This window comes from Poecilia latipinna, unplaced genomic scaffold, assembly GCF_001443285.1.
Source record: "Poecilia latipinna isolate Pla-1442-1.1 unplaced genomic scaffold, P_latipinna-1.0 Scaffold2115, whole genome shotgun sequence".
Lineage (NCBI taxonomy): Eukaryota > Metazoa > Chordata > Actinopteri > Cyprinodontiformes > Poeciliidae > Poecilia > Poecilia latipinna.
The window spans coordinates 86997-110134 of NW_015114731.1; the positions used below are offsets into that span (position 1 = coordinate 86997).

The following is a 23138-nucleotide window of genomic DNA, read 5'->3' on the forward strand; positions in this document are numbered from 1 at the left end:
ATATATATATATATATATATATATGAAGCTGTTACACTTGAATGTTTAAAGCACTTTTGTAAAGTTTTAACAACTGAATATGTTGAATTGATGTTTTTTAAGTTACTTGTCCAACTTCTAAGTTATGCCTCTTGTAGTGCATGTAGTAGGAGTTGAGTATACTGCTTCCAGCTGATAATATTCTGGTTTGTTTAGGAAAACTCGATTGTCTTTTTCTGTTATTGCATTTCCCAGAGACAAATGGAAAAGTCCAGTGTAGAGTCAGGATGCAAAGGGACACAAAGATTCTGACAGAACTGAGAATCTTTGACCAATCAAGTCTACAAACAAGTTTGATCTACTTGTGTAAAATTTGGTTGCATTAGTTGAAATCTTTCCACCAGATGGTTTCTTGAGTAAAAAAGTATATAAAAAAAAGTTTTAGAAAGTTAAGTGACATCTGTAAGAAACAGAAGTGGAGTCTGTAAAATGTGTTAAGAATAAAAGCATTTTTTTAAAAAAAAAATAAACGGAGCATGCCTGGAATTTTTTTAGGAATGTGCTAAGTATCCTCTTTTTGGGAATTAAGTTATAGTAACCCTGAAAGATAGGATCGTACCCCAAAAGTGCATCTTTCGCTTTTAACACATGTAGAAGCCATTAAATCTTAACAAGTCTAAAATTCAAATAAGGTTCTTTTTTTTAAAAGTTCTGCTATCCTCCAGACCAGTTGGTGGCGCTGTTTGCCAACCGCCAAAAAATCTAATCGAAGAGAACAACCAAAAACGTGATAAAAAGTATAATTAATCAAAATTTTAGGAAAATGTGGCTGGCAGAATGGGATGAAGATAGCAAAGGAAGATGGTATTATAGGATTCAAAAACATGTATTGGAAATGGGATGAGGAAGGAAGAACAGAAGAGAGAAGAAACTATGACTGCTAAGATTTTGACATACTACACTTAGCAACTCATTCAGGATAAACAACATAACACAGGAAATTGGCAATATTGTAAGGAAATGAAACAATATAACATATTATTTTAATTGGATATGAGATAGAAAGGAGATTAATGTTGGAGGAAATTAGAAAAAATAAACATTTAATTTGAGCCACACTCCATACCAGTAGGTGGCGGTAATGCAACCGTAACATTTCTTGCCAATAAAAATCAACAACGAGAAGAAGAAGAAGAAGAAGAAGAAGAAGAAGAAGAAGTCAACGTGATGCTAGCAGCTTTAGCTTTCCTTCCTTTCTGCTTTGAACAATTCTAAGGAGTTTGATCAACTGTTGGCAGAATATGTGAGTGTTTGCATTAAAATGTCTTCAGTCCAGCTGCAAGGAGAGTTGATCAACGAGCAGTTAACTCCTGCTGAAGAACCGACAGAGTTTAAAGAAATCATCGTGAAGGAGGAAGAGACGGATGATCAGCGCAGACTGCTGGATTTCTCCCGAAATCCTCAGATCATCTTACACCGAATAGGTAGGAAACAGCAGCTATGATAAAGCTTTACTGGAGGTGCAGGTTTTGGATTTCTGAGTTAAAGCGATCATTTAGGAAGATTTATTAGCGGAGATTAGGCAACGAAAGTCAACTTCTGGTTGTAGCTTCCGGTGCGAACAACGACTAAAAGACCCTGAGCATCTTTAATCTGCTCTAATTTGACAACGACGAGACTTAAACTCTTGAACATTGGATTGAGTTGTTCTCGACTAATTGACATTTAAAATCTAGCTTGTGATTTGCGAAACTTTTTTTTTTTTTACTTGAAAGGGTTCAACAAATTTCCTTATTGCTGCTGTTTTTACATCTGGATCAAACTGCAAACTGATCCAGCAAAACGTTTTAAACTCTTCAAACCTGATTATTCCATGGATAAGGCATGTCTGAATACATGCATCACAGGTTAAATAGAAGAGTTTATACAAATATCCTAATTACATTAAAGTAAAAGTTATAGAAAATGATTTAATTTTAATTTCCATTTCCCTGGGTCATAGTTTTAGACCCTGATTCTCCTGAGTGCTGACAAAACCCTCCTGATCTTACAAAAACAGCTTACTCTTAACTTTTTAAAATGTAATTCTATTACTCCTGAATAATCCTGTACTTATCCTGACAGTTGAGTTCATTTGGTAAATTACATAAATATGTAATTTGAAAATTTCTAAGCCAAGAATTAATTTTATCTCTTTGACTACCTGCCAGATTCAGCTCTGCCAGTCTGAAAACATGTTCTTTTGGAGATTATGAAAACAATGTTCTTCCACAAAATTTCCCCCGACATAGCGGCAGTAGAATTAATTTGGCATGCGTTTGCCCAGATTGCTTTAAGCATTCAAAACAAACTTTTCCTAGATATTTTTATTTATGGAAATGGTCTAATTCTAATAGTAAATGTTTTTTTTTTTTTTTTTTTTTTTTACCTACGATTCGTCCGCTGACTATTCACAACGCTTTGTCTTTTTTGCATTTTATGTTATGTTATAGAAAGTCTTTTTCTTGGGTTTGTTTGGGTTTTCAGACCACGAACTGGGTCATGTTTGGAAAGAAGAGGCTTTCTCACACCAGCAGCTCTGTAAACAGGAAAGGGATTCCAGTTTGGACCAGGAGGAACCAGAACATCTGCAGATGAAAGAGGAGGAGCAAGAGCCAGAATGTCCCTGGATTAAGGAGGAACCATTAGAGCTTTCCAAAGGTGAGAATGAAGAGCAGCTTGAACTGAAGCAGGAGAATGAAGATACATCATCAGTGAGTCCAACTCATGAAGAAAAGAACCACATTAAACCAGAACCAGTCAGCAACCAAATCATCTCTCAGGACTTTAATGAAACTGAGAACCAGGATGAAAAAGGAAACCATCATAAAAACTCAAATATACAGAGGAAAGTTCACAGAGGGAAGAGGCCGTTTCTATGTATGACATGTGGAAAGAGTCATGCAAAAAAATCAGACTTGACATCTCACTTGAAAACTCACACAGGTGAGAAACCTTTTGCCTGTAATACCTGTGAAAAAACCTTCAAAAGAAAAAATTCATTAACTATGCACATGAATATTCACACAGGGAAGAGGCCTTTTGCCTGTAACGCCTGTGAAAGAACGTACATTAGAAAAGATGCATTAAATGTACACATGAAGGTTCACACAGGGGAGAGGCCTTTTCTCTGTGCGACATGTGGAAAAGGTTTTCTTAAAAAGATAGATTTAGCAGTTCACATGAGAATTCACACAGGTGAGAAGCCGTTTTCGTGCAAGACCTGTGGAAAAAGTTTCAATCGAAAATTTATGTTGATAGATCACATGAGAATTCACACCGGTGAGAAGCCTTTTAAATGTCTGTCCTGTGGAAAAAGCTTCAATCGTAAATCTGGCTTTTATGTGCACAGCAAAATTCATACAGGTGAGAGGGATTTTTCTTGTGAGATTTGTGGAAAAAGCTTTATTCAAAAAATTAATTTGTCTCGCCACATGATGTGTCACACAGATGAAAGGCCCTTTCCCTGTAGTACCTGTGGAAAACAGTTCAGATCAAAACATACATTGAGTAGCCACATGAGAGTTCACACAAGCGTGAAACCCTTTCAATGCGTTACTTGTGGAAAAAAGTTTAATAAAAAAACAAAAATTAATGACTCGCAATAGAAGTCATACAGGTGAAGAGCCCTATTTGTGTGCGATCTGTGGAAAGGCATTCAGTGATTGCAGTTCACCGAAATCTCACTTTGCAGCTCACACAAATGAAAACCATTTTCCATGTTTGATATGTGGAAAAAGTTATATGAGAAAAACAGAATTGACATTTCACATGAAAACCCACATAAGTGAGAATCTTTTCAAATGTCTGTCCTGTGGAAGACTTCGCTAGAATAGCCAAAAAACCAGAGGAGCCTTAAGTAACAGTTACAGTAGCATGTGAAAGGCCATATTTTATTTTTTTTGTCAGAAATCTTACTGGTTAAGTTTGGCAGATGTGTGTTAGGAGAACCACTGAGCTGAAGAACTAAGATCTAATAGGAAAACTATCTAGTCAGACATTTACCATTGTTGAAGCTAGTAACATTTTGTTTTTAATTAAATTTGTGTTTTAACAATGCAACTTGTTCATTTCTTTAATTAAACCTTAAAATTAGTTCACAGGGTATTCACAAAGTGACACTGTGTGGTTTATAACCTGATGTTTTTAATTGTTTTTGCTTGGACTTAGATTATAATACTATAGTCTTGATGTTTAATCTTGTTTTTTTTTCCCTTTGTGTGAAAATAATTTGGTCAAATCACTATAAAATTAAGCCTCTTCGGTCTTTGAGGCGGGTCACTTTATTCTCATAAATGTTACTTCAATCACACATTTAGTCTCATCACAGTGGTAGTTTATTACTTCTAAAAGTCACAGCGTCTTTTGCATATGTGTTAATTGTCTGATAATTTGCAGCCAAAATGTACAATAAATAAATTCTTAAAAATAAATGCTGAACAAACTGTGCAAATTACAGTAATTTCATTGATTGAGTCATTACAAACAAAAATGTTGAATTAGATGTCAAGAATTTATCTATTTCTGAAAATGTTTCCCAAATTGAACATTTTTTCCTCAGGTGATTCTGGTGCACAGCTGGTGTATTTTATGTCTGTTGTGAACGAGTTGGTACTTTTGTTTTGCTCAACACTGTAAACGATTTAGAACTGCAAAAAAGTCAAAAATACATATTCAGTGTTTGATGGTTATTTATCTCACTTATTATTGTAGATGTAGATTTCTAGTAGCTATAAAGAAAAGAAAATACTGTCACCTGTGAACTGTTAATGAAAACATGTTTATAGACATGAGGTTTCATTATGATGACGCTTCCATTCACAGATTTAGAGCAAATAACATGCTTTTGTTGATTAATGAGGTTTTGAGGTTTGCATTCATTGCTTTGAGAAATTAATTTGGCTGCTGTGCAAATATTAATGTGAGAAATGTTTTAAAGCCACTGAAGGAAAAACTGTGAAGCCAAAATTCCTCAAGATCTGTAGAACTTTGTCACATTATGTTGGACATTATTTTAGATTAATAGACTTTAGCTCTGCTGTTCACTGCAAATCATTTTGTATTTGTCACTTTTTATGTTTTTGATTTCTTAAAGGGAGTTTAGTATTTCTCATTACTGGATGTAAAATGTTTTGCTATGTTTCTTTTGTTAGTAAAATAAATCTGGAGTTTATTCCAATTTCTTTCTTCTTTTTCTCTTTTGTGATCTCGACTCCTGATGCCTTTTTGAGGCCATTCCCAAACTCAAGATTTTTCCATTTAATAGGAATAAAATCACAGTTTATGTGCAACTTACAAATAAAAAGCGTAATATTGTGTAAAATATTTAAATATTGGGACACTAAAGTCAGCTCAGTCCTAAAACCACTGAAAATGCTTTTCAATGAGTTTATCAAGATTAAAGCTGCCTGTCATTTGATTTATGGTTGAAATTGATTAAAATGGAGTTGAATTAAGAAATTTTTTAAAAGAAATCTTACACTAGAAGTTCAACTTTTCTCCTTTTTTGAAGTTTAGTTCTTTGTAAATCAATCAATCAATTTTATTGTTGCCATTTTAAATTCAATATGTGAATCTAGGTTAATAGTGCTCTTTTCTGATCTTTTTTTTACTACATTTTCTGCTTCTTTTCCACTGTCTTCAGTTTGTGACTGAACCAAACAGATTATATAAACTTAAAATATTTCAAACACAGCATATGAAATGTTTCCTCAAGTTATGTGAATTTCAAAAAATAATTTTTTCCCTTTTAGTTTTCAGTTTACACCGTTTTTACTTTCTTACAAAAGAAAATTGGAACTGCAATAAAGGCAAATGAACCTCAAAGTGCAACAGACGGTGGTGTGTGTTATTGCTAACAATAAAAAGTGCCTTATGAGCTGCCTAAGTAAACAACATATTTTCCTTCATTCATCACACTAAAATAATGCTACAAAATTTAAATTTCCCGACTTAGACGGGGAATATTATCTTAGACAAAGGCATGTGCTAAATTTATACTAAAGTGACGCTGCAGTCCATCCTCCAGACCAGTTGGCGGCGATAATGACCTAATTCGTTGTTTGCTAACCGTCAATAAACACCAAAAGAAGGAAGCTAAATGTGATGCTAGCAGCTTTAGCTTTCTTTCGTTCTGCTTGAAGCCATCCCAGAGAGTCGGATAGTCTGTGAGCTGAACATGTGAGTGTTTGCAGTAAAAATATCTTCAGTCCGGATTCAACACGAGGTTTTAAACGAGCTCCTGCTGAAGAAACATTCACAGAGTTTAAATAAATCTCCAGGTTTAAGGAAGAAATGGATGATCAGATGCTGGTTTTTACCCGGACACCTCAGATCATCTTATATCGAATAGGTATGAAACACCCGCGATGGTAACTTTTTACCGATGATACAGGATGCAGATTGTGGATCTAAAGCGTTCATTTGGGAGATTTATTAGCGGAGATTATGCAGGCAACGAAGCTAAAGTTTTCTTCCGGTTGTGGCTTCCACTTTAGAAACAGACTAAAGGGCGATTCCACCGATTGTTTTCAAGTTCAAAAATACTTTATTGAGCCCAAAGGGAGAATAAAGGTTGTAACTCCTAATGATCCTAATTCTTGAGAGTTATTGTAGATTACAATGACTGTTGGCATTAAAGATATCTTGTAGCGGTCTGTATTACAGAGAATTTGAAAATCCTCTGTTTTCCCAAGACTGTCTAATGGAGAGGATGGTCAGCGTTGTGCATAATTTTCTTTTTATTGCTTTTAGCATCTCCAATCTGCTCTAATTGTTAAACTACAAAATTTAGACTCTTTAGTCATAGACTAGATTGTTCCCCGACTGAGATTTTGATGTTTCAGGCCATTTCATATGTTTTCAGACCACCTGCTGGATCGTGTTTGGAAAGAGGAAGTTTGCTCTAACCAGCAGCTCTGTAAACATGAGACGGATCCCAGTTTGGACCAGGAGGAACCAGAACCTCTGCAGCTGAAAGAAGAGCAGCAAGAGCCAGATCATCCATGCACTAAAGAGGAACCATCGGAGCTCTGCATAAGTGAACATAAAGAGCATCTTGATCTGAGGCAGGAGAATGAAGATTCATTAAGGTTGACTCCTAATTATGAAGAAAAGAACCACATTCAAGCAGAACCAATCAGTAACCAAGCTGTCTCTCAAAACTTTAAAAAAGATTCCTTTATGCCAAAGAAAAATTTGACTGAAGACTTGAAAAGTCACACAGGTGAGAAACGTTTTCCATGTCGGACATGTGGAAAAAGTTTCTTTAAGAAAAGAGATTTAACAGATCACATGAGGATTCATTCAGGCGAGAGACCATTCAAATGTTGGCTCTGTAGAAACAGCTTCACTACAAAAGTTGTTCTGGACTCTCATGTCAGAACTCACACAGGTGTGAAGCGATTTTCTTGTGCCATTTGTGGCAAAGGTTTTAGTCGAAATTATACTATGAATTATCACATGAGACGCCACAAAAATGAAAGGCCTTTTCCCTGGAATACCCGTGAACAAACGTACACATCAAAAGATCCATTGAGCGACAATACAGTTGAGAATCCCTTTTTGTGTGGGATCTGTGGAAAAGCTTTCCAAGAAAGCAATAGCTTAAGAACTCACCTGATGTCTCACACAAAGGAGACGCCGTTTCAGTGCAGAACATGTGGAAAAAGTTACAAAGAAAAAGTACATTTCACAGTTCACATGAAAACTCATACAGATGGGAAGCTTTGTTCTTTCTGCGGAAAAACTTTCACAACCAAGTCTAATTTTGAGAGACACGTCAGAATTCACACTAGTGAGAAGCCGTTCTCTTGTACCATTTGTGGCAAAGGCTTCATTCAAAAAGAGCATTTGGCTTATCACATGACGCATCACACAGACGACAGGCCTTTTCCCTGCGATATCTGTGAAAAATCTTTTAAAAGAAAGGATGCTTTGAAAAGACACACGAGAATCCACACAGGTGAGAAACCCTTTTTGTGCAAGACCTGTGGAAGAGCATTCATCCACCATAATAGCTTTAAAGCTCATTTGCTAACTCACAAATGAGAAGCCTTTTCATTGTGTGACGTGTGGATAAAGTTATGAGAAAAACGGATCGACACTTGGCATGAGGCACAAATGTAAAATTCTGTATTTGTCAGAATGTTTCTCTTTATTTGGTGGTAGAAAATAGTCAAAGACAACAGATTTTAGGTGGGATTAAAATGAAACCAAGTATAAAGGATAATAATTGAATGAATAATACAGAAGTACGACTCATGGCACAGTGTCCTGTTAATGCAATACTTGTTTCTGTGCAGTTTTCACATGCTGTCTCAACCAGATTCTATCACCAAGCTGTGTTTTATCACCAAGCTAACTGTCATAACGAACACATGAAAATCTTGTTCATGAACAATGCTGTCAGGACTTTTCATTTTGATGACATTGGCACTTTCATTGATATGAATACTTGCTTTTGAGGAAGAAGCTATTGTTAGCAAGTGGCTCACTCCTGCAGGTTATCAGCTGTGTTTTGCAGTTTTGTACTTTAAGAAATGCAGTAGCTGTTGTGTTAATGTTAACGTATGAAATGCACAAAAGCGACAGGAAAAACACTGTAGAACCAAAAATCCTCAGTCTGAAGAACTTATTCCCTTTAGTTTGTAAGTTATTATAGATTAAAAGACTGCTTTTCAAAATAAATCATCTTTGTCAGATGACAGAATTAAGATTGCACAGCTTAGATACAATAGTAAAAATGTATGTAAAAATTTATGAAATCAACTGCTTTCTTAATGCCTACATTGATTTAAAACAATGAAATTAAAGAAGAAAGCAACATTAAACATTTTTGTTTTTAATTTTCACCAATACTTCCAGAAAATGACAGCAGAGTTAAGCTACAAGTACCACCAATTTTGTCCTGACCCGTTTCATTAATTAGTTTTTTTAAATGATTCTATTGATCCACAATTCAAAATCAGTGTCTGGTTTCCATTTATTCATTTTCAATAAAGTTTTATTTATCATTTCTCTTGTCCATCTCAACTTATTTCAGCTTTCCGGTTATAAATATTAGGGTACCAGCAATGTTATCTGCAATTGTAACCCCATTTATTGTATGGTTTTTGTTACTAGATGTGAGAGAAATAAAATCTGGTTTAAGAAAAAGTTGAAACCAGGAGTTTACTCTATGTAAAAAATAAATTTAAAAAAATCATGTTTCTTCTCATTGTCTGAACTTAAATCAAACCCAACTTCTCCTGTTTTAGGTCAGAATCATCAAAAATGTGAGTACTGTGGAGGTGAAGAGACAATATATCATCTTATATAACACTGTTGGAGACAAAGAATTGATCTAAACATAATTATAATGAAACGTATTTACTTTAAAATGATTCAGAATAGTTTTTTGGCAATATTTGATTATCTTCGATCAAAGTGACGTTGCTGTTCATCCTCGGTGGCGTGAAGAATGTTGCTGTACAGTCTTGTACAGTAGGTGGCGATATGCACCTTGAAGTCCGCCATTATATAAAAGAAGAAGAAGAATGTGTTGCTAGCAGCGTTAGCTTCTCTTCTGCTTGAAGTCATTCCTTAAGAGGCTGATCATCTGTTGGCTGAATATGTGAGTGTTTGCAGTAAAAATGTCTTCAGTCCAGCTTCAACGAAAGACGAACAACGAGCATTTAACTCCTGCTGAAGAAACATTCTCAGAGTTTAAAGGAATAATCAAGACCGAGGAAGAGATGGATGATCAACGCAGACTGCTGGATTTCACTCGGACACCTCAAGTCATCTTACACCGAAAAGGTACGAAACACCTGCGATTACAATGTTTTACTGAAGACGAAAGATGCATACTGCGGTTTAACTATTTAAATTGGGAACAGTTAATAGGATGCAGTATTCTCGTTTCCTGTCCGCTTTCAAAATAAAAGCATTTTGAAACGTTTCCCAATTTGCATTATTTTCCATCGAAAAGAGCAATATTTATAAAGACGTAAAGTCTTATTGGTCATTCGGGACAGGTTTCGTCATTTCCCCATCCTTTTTCCATGTTAAATCTTAGATTTTAAACATTCATTCATAAATTGGAGCCTTAATTCTCCGGCCAGCTCTCGCTCCTGGGCGGACGGACTCCAGTTTTAAGGAGCTTTGGCGGCACCTAGTGGCTATCCTGCATGGCTATTGTCAAAATTATGTACAAAGAAACGTTGAATATTCTTTTCACGTGTCCATATTAAACAAGGTGGGAGGTAAATATCTTAAAAACACAAATTATTATGGAGAATTATTGATATCGACTGATATGAAATGCTTATATTGTAATTTTTTTACCCAGCTCTGTTATTATTTAACATAGGATGTCCTCGAGGACTGGATCCTGTGTGTTAATTTGATAACTGTGTTTTATTTCATATAAATAAAATCATTAAAGATGTGTTTTATTTTGCTTTTTGCCCTCTCAGACCTCAAACAGGAACATGTTTGGAAGGAGGAGGCGCTCGCCGACCAGCGGAGGAAATCTAGTTTTGACGAAGAGGAACCAGAATCTCTGCAAATGAAAGAGGAGCAGGGTGAGCTGGAACATTTTCAGATAAAGGACGAAGAAAAGGAAGTCTGCATTAGTCAGGATGAAGAGCAGCTTGGGCTGAAGCAGGAGACTGAAAACTTAATGGCGACTCCCACTCATGAAGAATTTCACTCTGAACCAGAAGCAAACTGGAACCAACTCAACTTTCCTCCTGAAACTGAGGATGAGGATCAGGAAACAAGCAATCCCAAAGTCTCAGGAGTAAAGATGGATGAAGAGCAAATACATTGGAAAACTAGACACCATAATGACACAAGAAGTTCACCAGAAAAAGAGCGCACAGAAACTCATAGAGATAAGAAACTTTACTTTTGTGAAATGTGTGATAAAAGTTTTTCTCTAAATAAAAACTTGATCGCACACATGAGAATTCACACAGGGGAGAGGCCTTTCTCATGTAAAACCTGTGGCAAATGTTTCACCAAAAAATCGAATTTAACTCGTCACTTAAAGGCTCACACAGGTGAGAAGCCTTTTTCATGCGACGCCTGTAAAAAGACATTCAGTCTAAAAAGAGATCTTGTCAAACACATGAGAATTCACACGGGCGAGAAGCCTTTCCTGTGCATGACCTGTGGAAAACGTTTCAGGCTGAAATTTATTTTAACTGAACACACAAGAACTCACACGGGTGAGAGGCCTTTTCCTTGTGACGCTTGTAAAAAGACATTCAGCCTTAAAAGAAACGTGGTGAAACACATGAGGAACTGTGGAAAACATCTTAAATCTACAGGTTGTTTTGATTCAAGTCGGAAAATGAGATGAGAGCACTTTGTCTTGCTGAACATTTTTAATGTAAAAAAAATTCAGTTTAACTTATTTCATTGCAACTCATTCAAGTGAGAAGGTTTGACCTGTCAAAAATGTTTTGCATTAAATTTATTTGTCCTAATAAATCACAAAAATAAAAGACCTTCCTTATGTTTGAAATGTTGAAAAAGGTTTCCTTGAGAAAAGTTATTTAAATGTTCAGATGAAAAAAACATTTCAAATCCCATGGCAAACTAAAGTAAAAAAAAAAAAACCTTTGTGCTTTAAATGTAGAAAATGTTTTAAGCTGAGATATCTAAGGCTAAGTTCACATGGCAGACAAATGTTTCAGTTCTTCCCCTCGTTCAACCTGAATCAGATGATGGTTCATTAGCAGAACCTCTGCAGAACTTTATGACATGCTGAGGAGGTAGCTGGAGCATTTGAATCAGCTGCATTAGAGCAGAAATCCACAATATTTGAGCAGAACTTTTCATAATCTTCCTTCCCTTCAAATACAAAAGTAAATTGTTCTGCTTGAGAGTTCTCATCCAGGTCTTGAGGGCCTGGAAAATGTATTTTTTTTACCTAACAATGTTGAAAATGTTGGAGATTAGTGAGATTTTTCCTGCTAATATTACAGACTGACAATCTAACCTAAATTAAGGGATTATCTTCGTTGTGTACATGCCCTCTTTTTGAGTACTTGTGTCATTTAAAGGGTCAGTATTATATAAAATCAACTGAGCTTTAGATCATTTTTCCCTCATGAAAAACATACCTAGAGTGTTGCATTGTTTTTTGTTTTTGTTGTTGTTGTTTTTTTATGTTTGAGAAATCAGCCACTCAGTTCCTTCAGACTAGCCAGCAGCTATTAGCAAACACCTGGTGGAACTGTGCATCTGCTGAGGTCATTACATGAGCTACTTCTCAGTGAAACACTGGTAAAAACATTGTTAAAGGGTTAATAGAGGAGTTGTGATGTGGCGACTTCCTGAAGGCAGAGTTTCAGAGACAGAGACCCAATTTCAAGACTTTAAATTGTGATATCAAATCTATATAAATCATATTTGATACATACAGCAATTTTCTAACAACGGAAGGTAACAGTTGCTTGATTGTGAAATAAAATGACACTCTGTGTCCCTTTGAAAGATTTGTTACTTCTGGTAATTTGTTCACTAGATGATAAATGTACTGATAAAATGCTTTGATTCATTAAAAATAAAAATGGAGTGAATTCTACCAACCAATTTTCAAGTTTTTTCTTCATGTTTCTATGTTTAATAATTGTCTTATAACGTTTGTCTTTGAGAGAATACTCGTGCAACATTTAACTATTTTATGCTGGATTTAATATACCGTTTTCCATCTTTAGTTGGAAAAAAACAACAATAATATATTTGAATGTTTTATATGGATCAATTACGAAATTGGTTCCTAATTTTATGGGGGGTTTAATCTACATGAAGAAAAGATTAAGAAATTTATTAAATTTTATCCGTATGTTTTGTAATATTCTGCTTTAATCCACTAGGGGGTGGTAGTGTTCACTCGCTGAAAAAAAAAAAAAACAAGTAGAAGAAGAGGCGGCGGATGTAAACGGATTGCTAGCCGACGTTGGAGACGGTTATTCTCTGAATATGTGAGAATTTGCAGTAAAGATGTCTTCAGTTCAGCCCCAACGGAAGTTTATCAACCAGCAGTTAACTCCTGCTGAAGAAACCGACCCGGAGTTTGAAGAAGTCATCGTGAAATCGGAGGACGAGCTCGATGATCAGTCCAATCTGCTGGATTTCTCCCAGGAAGGTATTAAAATGAGCTATGCTAACGTAATTTCTCTGCTAAATTTGGGGATTTGTGTCCGTTTTATTAATTGGATTTTGACACAGAAAGCCGGGGAGCTCATGACACTCCCAGAGATCAGCATCCAACATGGCTGCGATCAAAATAGCGAACGTTGAAGCCATAAACTACAATTAAACACTCCTGACGGGTTGTATATCAGCAAATCAGTATCTCACACACACTGGTGCGAAACGCCTGCAGGTGAAAACGTTTATTTTGTGTTTAAATGTGTAAATGAAGAGAAAATGATTTCCCACTTGTAATAGGAAGCTGGCTTCCGATTTGAGAAACTAACTGCTCATTTTTTTACTTTTATCTTTAGTCTACGGAGCGCCCTAAGGGACATGAGGGGGACATTTTTGTTTTTGCAGTACCTCGCAATAAATTAGCAAATACACCCTGGTCTATTTTGTATACAGACACGGTGATCAATGTCAATTTAAAATTGCACATATGTACACTATTAAAGATCCTCAGTTAAAACGTGTTTATACAACAATTTGCTGCAGAAAACTGGTTGTACTCATGTTTGTTTATGCAATGTTTTCTGTATATATGAAAATAGCCATTTCTTTACACAACCAAAACTGTTAGATAATGACATTGCCCTGTGACTACAACTCAAATAGTCAAAATGGTTTAGATGTAGCCTATTTTCCTTCTTACAGATAGTTTATGTCATGTTTATATTTGTGTAGCAAGGATGGAAAGAACATGTTTGACCTGTTTTGTTCTGGTATTTTGCACATAAAGACAAAAATATGAAACTATATATATCTCAAACAAGATGTAAACATAAAATTCCTACATGGAAAAAACGGACATTGTAGGAGAAAGATTTAAAAGTATTCAAGATGCTTCATATTCTGAAAACTGGTGCATTATTGGCAGTTAACTCAGAAGTATGGTGTGAAAATGCAATACTCTAAATATAAATTTCTTAACCTATATCATACGACAATAAGAATTGACATATAATCTGGATGAACTTAGAAGTGATCAATTAAAATTTGAGTCAGTCTGAATTTTGTGCCGATTGCTGTCTGCTCCTCGATGAGTAATTCTGAAAGCTAATATTGGTCAGCTAATTACCTGAGCATAGTGCTCTAAAACTTTACCTCTGGAGTCTGTAATTCCAGCCTCTTGTGTCCTCAAATATTTGGGTGCCTCCCTTTCCCAATGGACCTGAATCAAATGAAGAGTTAATGACCAAAGCTTCTTGCAATGTTAACTAATTCAGTCTTTTGATTCAGGTGTGCTGCAGGACTGAAGTTGTAGACTCCTGCTTTATAAACTTCACTTTCTAAAGAGCATTAAGCTAACAGCAGTAAAAGATTTCATCCTTTAGTTTCCAGCTCAAGAAAACAGGGATATTAAATAGACTCACTCTGCTGCAAACTCACCATCTGACTTTAGAGCTGGAATTTCATTAAAGGGAGTTTAAGACCAGGAACTGACCCAGGCCTTTTTCTGTTCGACCCTCCAGACGTCCACCAGGATGACGTTTGGGAAGAGGAGGCGCTCACCAACCAGGAGAGGAGCTCCGGTTTTGATGAAGAGGATCCAGAACCTCTGCAGATGAAAGAGGAGCAGGTTGAGTTTGGACATCTGCTGATAAAAGAGGAAGACATGGAGCTCCTCATCAGTCAAGATGAAGAGCAGCTTGAGCTGAAGGAGGAGTCTGACACCTTCATGGTGACGCCTGCTGATGAGGAAAGCTTTCACACTGAACCAGAACCAAACTGGTACCCGCTCGACTCTCAGGACTCCCCTGAAAGTAACAGCCAGGACCAGGAAGGAAGCGCTTCAGAAGACTGGGGGTCAAAGAGTGATGAAGAGCAAATGCTAAATGAGCAGGGTCAGGAAACCAGACAATATAATCAGTATTCTGAGAGCTCAAATCAAGAAGGGCACAGTGCTCACAAAGAAAAGAAACAATATTCTTGTAAAATGTGTGACAAAAGCTTTTCCCAGAATAATAATCTGACGATACACATGAGAAGTCACACAGGGGAGAGGCCTTTCTCATGCGAGACGTGTGGCAAAGGTTTTACTACAAAATCGAATTTAACCCTTCACTTGAGAACTCACACAGGTGAGAAGCCTTTTCCGTGCGTGACCTGTGGAAAAAGCTTCAGTCTAAAATGTATTTTAACCGAGCACATCAGAACTCACACCGGTGAGAAACCCTTCCCATGTCTGGCCTGTGAGAAAAGTTTCCCCTCCAAAAACCATTTGAATAAGCATTTGAGAATTCACACTGGCGAGAGGCCATTCTCGTGCATCACCTGTGGGAAAAGGTTCAGTCTGAAGTGCAATTTAACTGAACACATGAGGACTCACACTGGTGAGAAGCCTTTTCAGTGTTTGGCTTGTGACAAAAGTTTCAACTCTAAAAACCATTTGAATAAACACCTGAGAGTCCACACAGGTGAGAGGCCTTTCGCCTGCATGGTCTGCGGAAAAGGGTTCGCTCAGAAAAGTTGTTTAACGGATCACATGAGAACTCACACGGGGGAGAAACCTTTCCTTTGTGGTATGTGTCAGAAAGCCTTCAGCCTGAGGAGCAGCTTGAATAACCACATGAGAACCCACACGGGCGACAAGCCTTTCTCATGCAACAGCTGCGAAAGAACGTTCACGTTAAAGAGTCGTCTGAACAGACACATGAGGTCTCACACAGGGGAGAAACCGTTCACATGTAATGCTTGTACTAAAACCTACAGCCTAAAGAGCAGTTTGACCAAACACATGAAGACTCACATCGGCTAGGAGCGTTTCTGCTGTTTACAGTGTAGAGATAAAGATGTTAGCAACCATTAACATGACAGCTTATATTTTAATGTAATATAACGTGGAAGATGGTGATGGTTCACTAGGGCTGGATTAAAAGTTTTATTATGAAATTTTGTGGTGACGTTGTGATAACAATAAAAGTGACAATAGTAACTATTTTTTACATGTTTTTTAGGTAACTTTATGACTGCTGTTTAAAAACATTCCTGTTTGTAATGAGCTTCTTTAGGAAAAATACTAGTTTTGTAAAGAAGTGTATTTTATATCACTTCTTGAAATTTATGAATTTTCAAATTTATTGGTATTTATTGATTCTTTTATTGAACAAGCAGAGGAGAAAATAGTAAAACTATCAATCCTTGTAATAATGATTGTTTTAAATGGCACTAATTGGAGTTTATAGTGGCAACGATAAATAAAAAATTCTTATGAAAAATGTATTACGATAAATGATGATACCATAAATACCCTTTGTCGTGTTCACTTTAAATTTTGCAAATAAGAATGTGAAATGTGAGTTTTACTACAGTGTTTTATATATTGGGGATATTTAGCTAATAACTAAACAAGCTAAAGTTAGAAAAGGCCAAATTAAAAAGACAAAAATCAGATCAAGACACTTGCTGTCATTTGTTCCAAAGGCAAAATTATTGCCAAATCATCAGTTTGTTCATAATTAAACACATTAAGCACAAAGGATTTACATACAAATGTTACTACAATTTAAAGTCATTGCAGCGATTTTTCTGTTCTCATTCTCATAAAATTAATTGTTGACCGTTTACTAAACTCCAGCTTTTTCTCTTTTTCAATTCAAATTCAAAAGATACTTTACTGATCCCAAAGAGAAATTAGACGTTGCTGCAATTCATTAATTCAAGGTTCTTCAAAAAGTTATTGTATATTTTTGTATGTCCATTTGGGTCTCTACTGCTTCTAGAAACATTCCAGGTGTTTAAAAAAAAAAAGAACAATAAGTTAATATTTTTTGGTGTTTTGGTGCAAACTGTTTCAAAATCCTTTCGGAATATAATGTTACAAATCAACAAACATTGCTCTGTTACCTAGCAGAGATCAAACACGTTTGGTCAGCTGGTTTTACTGCTGTATGAGCCGTACAATGGCTACTGGAAAAGACAAGTGGCGCTAAAACAGCTTATTCTGAAAGGAGCTCAAACTAGAACTGACTAAATCTGTATCTGAGAATTATTTTGTGTTAAAAAAAAAAAAACGTTATAAAGGTATTTTGTGTAGCCCACAGGCCGATCCTAACTCATTCAAGGAAGCATAACAAGTCCCCATTAAGATGGCGTTCCTGCTCCACCTGCTCCGCATCAGACAGAAACATGTAAATTAAAGAACCAAAATATGTTGGCTGCCGTGGGAACTTTATAATTCAAATTTTTGTTTTTTTCATTGAAGCTGCTTCCATGGATTTCCATGTTTTTATCATTATTACTAATAAAACAAACAATCATGTCTAGAAACAAGTAAAAACCAGGCATCATTTTATTTTTTTATACATGTTGAAAACTTTTTTTTTTCTTCTGACAATGAAAAAAAAATTTAAAAGGAGATTTTATGTTTTTTCAAAAAGTGAAATAAGTTATTGGTTAAAGCTGAAAAAATTTTAAATTTTTGAATTGTTTGTGCTCAAAACTCATCAAATCTTAAGTGTCTAATTTTAATCGTTGCTGCTGTTGCGATGTAAACTGAATAAACACTTTATGTGCATTTTTGACAGTGTGTATATTTTGAAATCGGTCAGACAGAGTACTTTAGATTATCTGTTAAGTTTGTTTACAGAAAAATGCTACATTAAACAGACATAAATACTCAATATATTGCATAAAATATATCCCAATTTAATCCACAAGATGGCAGCACTGAAACTCGCAGGACTATGGCTGCTGGTAAACCTACAGGTTAAAGGTCGGTTAGAACTTCTGGGATAATTAACATCCTGGCTAGATTTTCTAATACACACCATGGACATCTGGATGGAAAACACCTGAGTTGCATCACGATTTTCTAAAAATACTGGAGACTGTCCTGAACTGCTATGTTTTAATTATTCAAAAGTCCAAATATGTTTTCTATTGCTCTCCTCTCTGCTGTCCATGGGTGGATTTTTTATGTCTTTTATTGATTCAAAAACCTACCAGTCATTTTCAGAGACAATATAATGTATGACATTTATACTTTTGTTTCTATTGCATAAGATGGAAAACTATTTGAAAAGCTGTTGTAACGTTTTTAATGTTTCTGAAATGTTGTCTACAAGTTATTTATGAACTCAACATCTTCACTCTCCACGTTTTTAACGTTTGTTGAATTTAGTTGGTTAATTAAAATAACCTCTACCTGTTTTACTTTGAGATAAACTTGTTTTTCTACCTATATTTATGTAATTAAACAGTTGACATCTGTTGTTGTTGGTACAAATGCAGATAAATCTTTACTGGATTTCACTAATAACAGTATCTTAATCAAATATTTTTTTTCATCTTTTATTAATTTTGTATTTCAGACTGGTAACTGGGACATAATTTAATTGAATGTGACACCAATGAGATTCAGAGCTAATTAAATGTATCTGAACAGTAAAGCTCTGATTTCATGTCTTGTAACTGAAACTTTTAGAGTAACATTATTTCCAGATTCATGACCTGACAGCAAAACTAAACATATTCATTTGTGTAATGTTTTAATGTCATTGTAAATTACAATAAATTATAAATCTACCATTCATATAAACTTCCAGTTATTTCCTATATTTCTTGTGTTGCCTTAAAGCTGACATGTGCTTTATTAAACTTCTGTTTACAGTAACTATGAAATAATTTTTTTAAATTTTAAACACACTCATGCGATCACACTTTTAGCAAGTTACAAAGACAATTTTTCAGTTTAGAAAACAAGTTTCTGCTTCCTGAATAGATAATTATTAAAGAGCATGTCCTGAGGTGGAGAAACCAGGTTTATTCAATAAGGAATTTGAAAATAGAAGCTTAATTAGTTTAAATCAGATTGATTTGCACAAGGAAACGCTGCGTATTCCTTACCAGAAATATGCTAAGTGCATTCATAAATAAAATTATTAAAATTGTATAAAACGTTAAATGCATAAAGTAGAATATTCAGAGAATCCTACTGAGTTAAAATATTCTGCAGTTCTAGGTATGAATGACGACAACCCAATATGAAACCTGTGTCTAATTTTGTACTGAAGTTCTAGCAGCCTTTTACCTGATGTATTGCACAATACATGGCGAAAAATCTTTTATTCATTACAGCTTTGAATCAAGACTAAACGTACAGTTGCAAATACAGATAAATGTTAAATGAATGAAGAAGATATAATTCAACTTTAATTTTTACTCACGGGTTGAATGAACATAATAATAGAAGGTAGAAGAACATGTTAAATTGACTATTATATATAGTCACTATTGTAATGTAACTGATATACATTTTTTAATATCTTACACAATTAAAGAAGAGAGTTGACATTGCACTGACACAGGTGAACATCCAGGGAGTGGACAGTGAAATAGTGACAGACTGCTGCACCCTAGTTCTATTTAATTTGTAGAAAATAAAAAGCAAGTAGAAATTGCAAATCATATTTTATGGGCTTTCCTGTGGCCTTAAGGATTGAAAGTGTTGGCTGACAAAAATTACTTTATATATGTTCAGCAATAATAAACCATGCAAAATTTTAACAAAATAAACTTAGCAGTCAAACCTCTGTAGAAAAAGGAACTGTAATTAAGATGCAATGTAAATGCACCTTCATTCTTGAGGTTCAGATTATGCTGACTCATCTTTATGAGTTTTCAGGTGCGGTATCAAAAGAGATTTTTGTCTAAATGTTTTTTCACAGAACATTCAGGAGAAAGGCTTCTCGCCTGTGTGAATTCTTATGTGATGAGTTAAAATACTTTTTAAGGTGAAACTTTTCCCACAGGTCACACATGAGAAAGGCTTCACACCTGTGTGACTTCTAATATGAACACTTAAACTGCTTCTACTGGCAAACCTTTTTTCACAAGTCGTACATGCAAAAGGCTTCTCCCCGGTGTGACTCCTCATGTGACATATAAAATGAGATTTCTGAACATAAGCTTTTCCACAGGTAACACATGAGAATGGCTTTTCTCCTGTGTGACTTGACATGTGATAATTTAGACTACTTTTTTCACTATAACTTTTACCGCAGGTCATACAAGAGAAAGGCTTTTCTCCTGTATGAGTCCTCATGTGAAAAGTTAAATGACATTTTTGAGTGAAACTTTTTCCACAGGTCATACAAGAGAAAGGCTTTTCTCCTGTATGAGTCCTCATGTGAAAAGTTAAATGACATTTTTGAGTGAAACTTTTTCCACAGGTCATACATGAGAAAGGCTTTTCGGCAGTGTGAATTCTCATGTGACGTGTTAAGTGAGATTTTTTTCTGAAACTTTTTTCACAGGTCACACAGGAAAAGCGTCTCTCACCCAAGTGAGTTTTCATGTGATAAGTTAAACCACTCTTCTCACTATAACTCTTTCCACAGGTGGTACATGAGAAAGGTTTCTCAGCTGTGTGAGTCCTTGTGTGACTCTTTAAATGGATTTTTTGACTGAAACCTTTTCCGCAAGTAGAACATGTGAAAGGCTTCTCATCTGTGTGAGTTTTGATGTGATCAGATAAATGACCTTTCTGAGTGAAACTTTTTCCACAGGTTGTACATGAGAAAGGCTTCTCACCAGTGTGAGTTCTCATGTGAATGGTTAAAATAGATTTTTGACTGAAACTTCTTCTACAAACAATGCATGAAAAAGGTTTCTCACCTGCATGACTCCTACTGTGACGATTTAAACTACTATTTTTAGAAAACGTTTTTCCACAGGTTGTACATGAATAAGGCTTCTCACCTGAGTGAGTTCTCATGTGAATACTTAAAATGTTGCTCAGACGGAAACTTTTTCCACAAATGACACATGTGAATGGGTTTTCCCCTGTGTGACCTCTCATGTGATAAATTAAACCACCTTTGTCACAGTAACTTTTTCCACAGATCGTACATGTAAAAGGCTTCTCGCCCGTGTGAGTTCTCATATGTCTAGCCAAGCAACTCTTTGAAGAAAAGGTTTTATCACAGATGTCACAAGAAATTAAAGTTTGGTCTATTTGAGTTTTGTTTGTTTTTTGTCTTGAGTTGTCAGCAGAACCTTTCTGCTGTCTGGTTTTCTGATATCTCTCATGTCGTTTCTGCTCTTCTCTCTTTTTTCCTGGGTTTTCAGTATTTCTTCCCTCCTGATTCTGGTTCTCAACTTCAGGAGAGGCAGAAGAGACAAGTTGGTTCCTGTTTGGTTCCGTCTCATAGTTAATCATTTGCACGTCAGAAGGAGTCACCTCGGTTTCCTGTTTCAGAACAAGCTGCTCTTCATCCTGACAGATTCTTAGTTGATTCTCTTCCTCTTTGAACAGGTGATGTTGTGGTTCCTCTTGTTCCCGTTTTATCTGTGGAGGTTCTGGCTCCTCTTGGTCTAAAATAGGGTTTCCATCCTGGTTGCTGATCTCGTCGAGAATCCCCTCCTCTTTACACTTACAGCATTCTGGAAGATCTGGACAAAAAGACAAAACACAATCTTATAAATGTGAGTAAAAAAAACAAACACATCCCTCACTTTTATCTCTTGGTGCATCTAAACATCCTTTACTTGCTTACTTTAAAATTTCAAACTTATAAGAAAATGAATTTAACTAATATGTTTCTTCTGACAGGAAGGGAAATACATGTGCTATCATATATTAATAAAATGTGATGAAGAGTTCAGTAAAAATGCATGTTTTAATTACAATTGATCTTATCAACTGCTCGACTGTAGCATTCATACACCAATGCCCCGATCAGTGTCTTGTAAAGTAGTATATTGACATGTGGCAGGTGGAAGCTGAATTCAAACCCACCATTTTCAGGATACGCCTGTTGTAAGAGTCGTGTGTATATGTATGTTTCTATGTATATTGACTTAGGAGTTTACAAAAGTCGGTGTTTAAACAAGTAAGTAAAGCAGGAAGAAGGAAGATTATAAATTAACAGGGACCACAGGAAGAAGAAGGGACCTAAATAAACAAGTTTTACTCCTTCATATCCCTTTTCAGACATAACTACCATGTTATATGTAATTTTTTTATAGCATGTGTGTTACGTTAGCAGCCAGGCTAAGCGGTGCTATTTATTTTAAAAAGGGTTTTCTTTATACAGCCGTAACAGTGATGACTAGTTCACAACGTTCCTTAACCCTGTCTCCAAATGTTTAATCTGTCTCATCAGTAAAACGTGACGGTGTTTCAGACCTGTTCGGTGTGAAATGATTCGGGGTGTCTGGGTAAGATCATCCATCTCCTCTTCGGACTTGACGATGATATTAAACTCCTTTAATGTTTCTTCAGCCGGAGTTAACTCCTTGTTGATTATCTCTCTCTGAGGCGGAGCTGAAGACATTTTCTATTTTTTTACTAAAGACTCGATCATTCACCTAAAACGTCAAACCCGTCTTCAAACTGGCTTCCAACAAAGGCAAAGCTCTTGGTTCTGTTTTTGTTTCCTTTGTGTTTCATTGTGGCAACACTGAAGAAACTCTAAACGACTTTTAGTTCCGCTTTGAATTCTCATCACTCCCAACGAATCCCGTCTTTCAACATACTGTTATGTTGAATCAGTTGAAATATTGTTGCAACGTTCATTCATATCAGTAACTTAATCCACTAAATGAAACACATTATATAGACTGATTACACTCAAACAGATGTTTTCAAGGCTTTCTTGGCTTTTCTATGAAAATGCTATATTTAAAATGAGAATATTACATAACACCAATAAAAATAATTCAGAAAATCTTAATGAAAAATATGTTCAATACAGATTAAAAGATTTTTTTTATTTGTTTTCATCAAAACGGGATATTATGCCAGAAACACACTCAAACATTGTTGTTTAATTTACGTTATGAATATGTTACCCGTGATCTGTTTAGCCATGTTTTAGAAGAAAATGTTTTGAAAATATGTTTTTCAAAACATTTTTAGATGTTTTTAGAAGAAAAATACAAATACATTGTATATTGTTTATACTGTAAAATACTGGGTAGTG

The 23138-nt window shown here is 35.5% G+C and overlaps 5 protein-coding genes across 7 annotated transcripts; 4 read left to right on the forward strand and 1 right to left on the reverse strand.

The window, feature by feature from the left end:
• Positions 1-1144: 1144 nt before the first annotated feature.
• Positions 1145-5197, forward strand: LOC106936310 (zinc finger protein 501-like). Its single transcript, XM_015017193.1, has 2 exons — positions 1145-1463; positions 2506-5197. The coding sequence occupies exons 1-2, from the start codon at positions 1301-1303 to the stop codon at positions 3624-3626; spliced, it is 1284 nt and encodes a 427-aa protein (XP_014872679.1). The 5' UTR covers positions 1145-1300; the 3' UTR covers positions 3627-5197.
• An 897-nt stretch (positions 5198-6094) lies between these two features.
• On the forward strand, positions 6095-9032 carry LOC106936312 (gastrula zinc finger protein XlCGF57.1-like). Of its 2 annotated transcripts, XM_015017195.1 has the most exons (3): positions 6108-6198; positions 6300-6370; positions 6884-9032. In XM_015017195.1, coding segments are annotated over exons 1-3 (1257 nt in total). In that variant the 5' UTR covers positions 6108-6196; the 3' UTR covers positions 8068-9032. The 2 variants fall into 2 exon arrangements, with proteins under 2 accessions (XP_014872682.1, XP_014872681.1); XM_015017196.1 differs by having other exon boundaries at positions 6095-6370.
• Positions 9033-9305: 273 nt separating this feature from the next.
• LOC106936313 (zinc finger protein 583-like) lies at positions 9306-11508 on the forward strand. Of its 2 annotated transcripts, none has more exons than XM_015017197.1 (2): positions 9306-9816; positions 10476-11508. In XM_015017197.1, the coding sequence occupies exons 1-2, from the start codon at positions 9651-9653 to the stop codon at positions 11363-11365; spliced, it is 1056 nt and encodes a 351-aa protein (XP_014872683.1). In that variant the 5' UTR covers positions 9306-9650; the 3' UTR covers positions 11366-11508. The 2 variants fall into 2 exon arrangements, with proteins under 2 accessions (XP_014872683.1, XP_014872684.1); XM_015017198.1 differs by having other exon boundaries at positions 9669-9816; positions 10487-11508.
• A 1362-nt stretch (positions 11509-12870) lies between these two features.
• Positions 12871-17211, forward strand: LOC106936309 (zinc finger protein OZF-like). Its single transcript, XM_015017192.1, has 2 exons — positions 12871-13159; positions 14685-17211. The coding sequence occupies exons 1-2, from the start codon at positions 13015-13017 to the stop codon at positions 15968-15970; spliced, it is 1431 nt and encodes a 476-aa protein (XP_014872678.1). The 5' UTR covers positions 12871-13014; the 3' UTR covers positions 15971-17211.
• Positions 17212-19263: 2052 nt separating this feature from the next.
• On the reverse strand, positions 19264-22807 carry LOC106936305 (gastrula zinc finger protein XlCGF57.1-like). The gene is made up of 2 exons (XM_015017189.1): positions 22343-22807; positions 19264-21606 (listed from the first exon to the last, which is right to left on the reverse strand). Exons 1-2 carry the CDS (start codon positions 22488-22490, stop codon positions 19886-19888), a joined length of 1869 nt encoding a protein of 622 aa, XP_014872675.1. The 5' UTR covers positions 22491-22807; the 3' UTR covers positions 19264-19885.
• Positions 22808-23138: the final 331 nt, after the last annotated feature.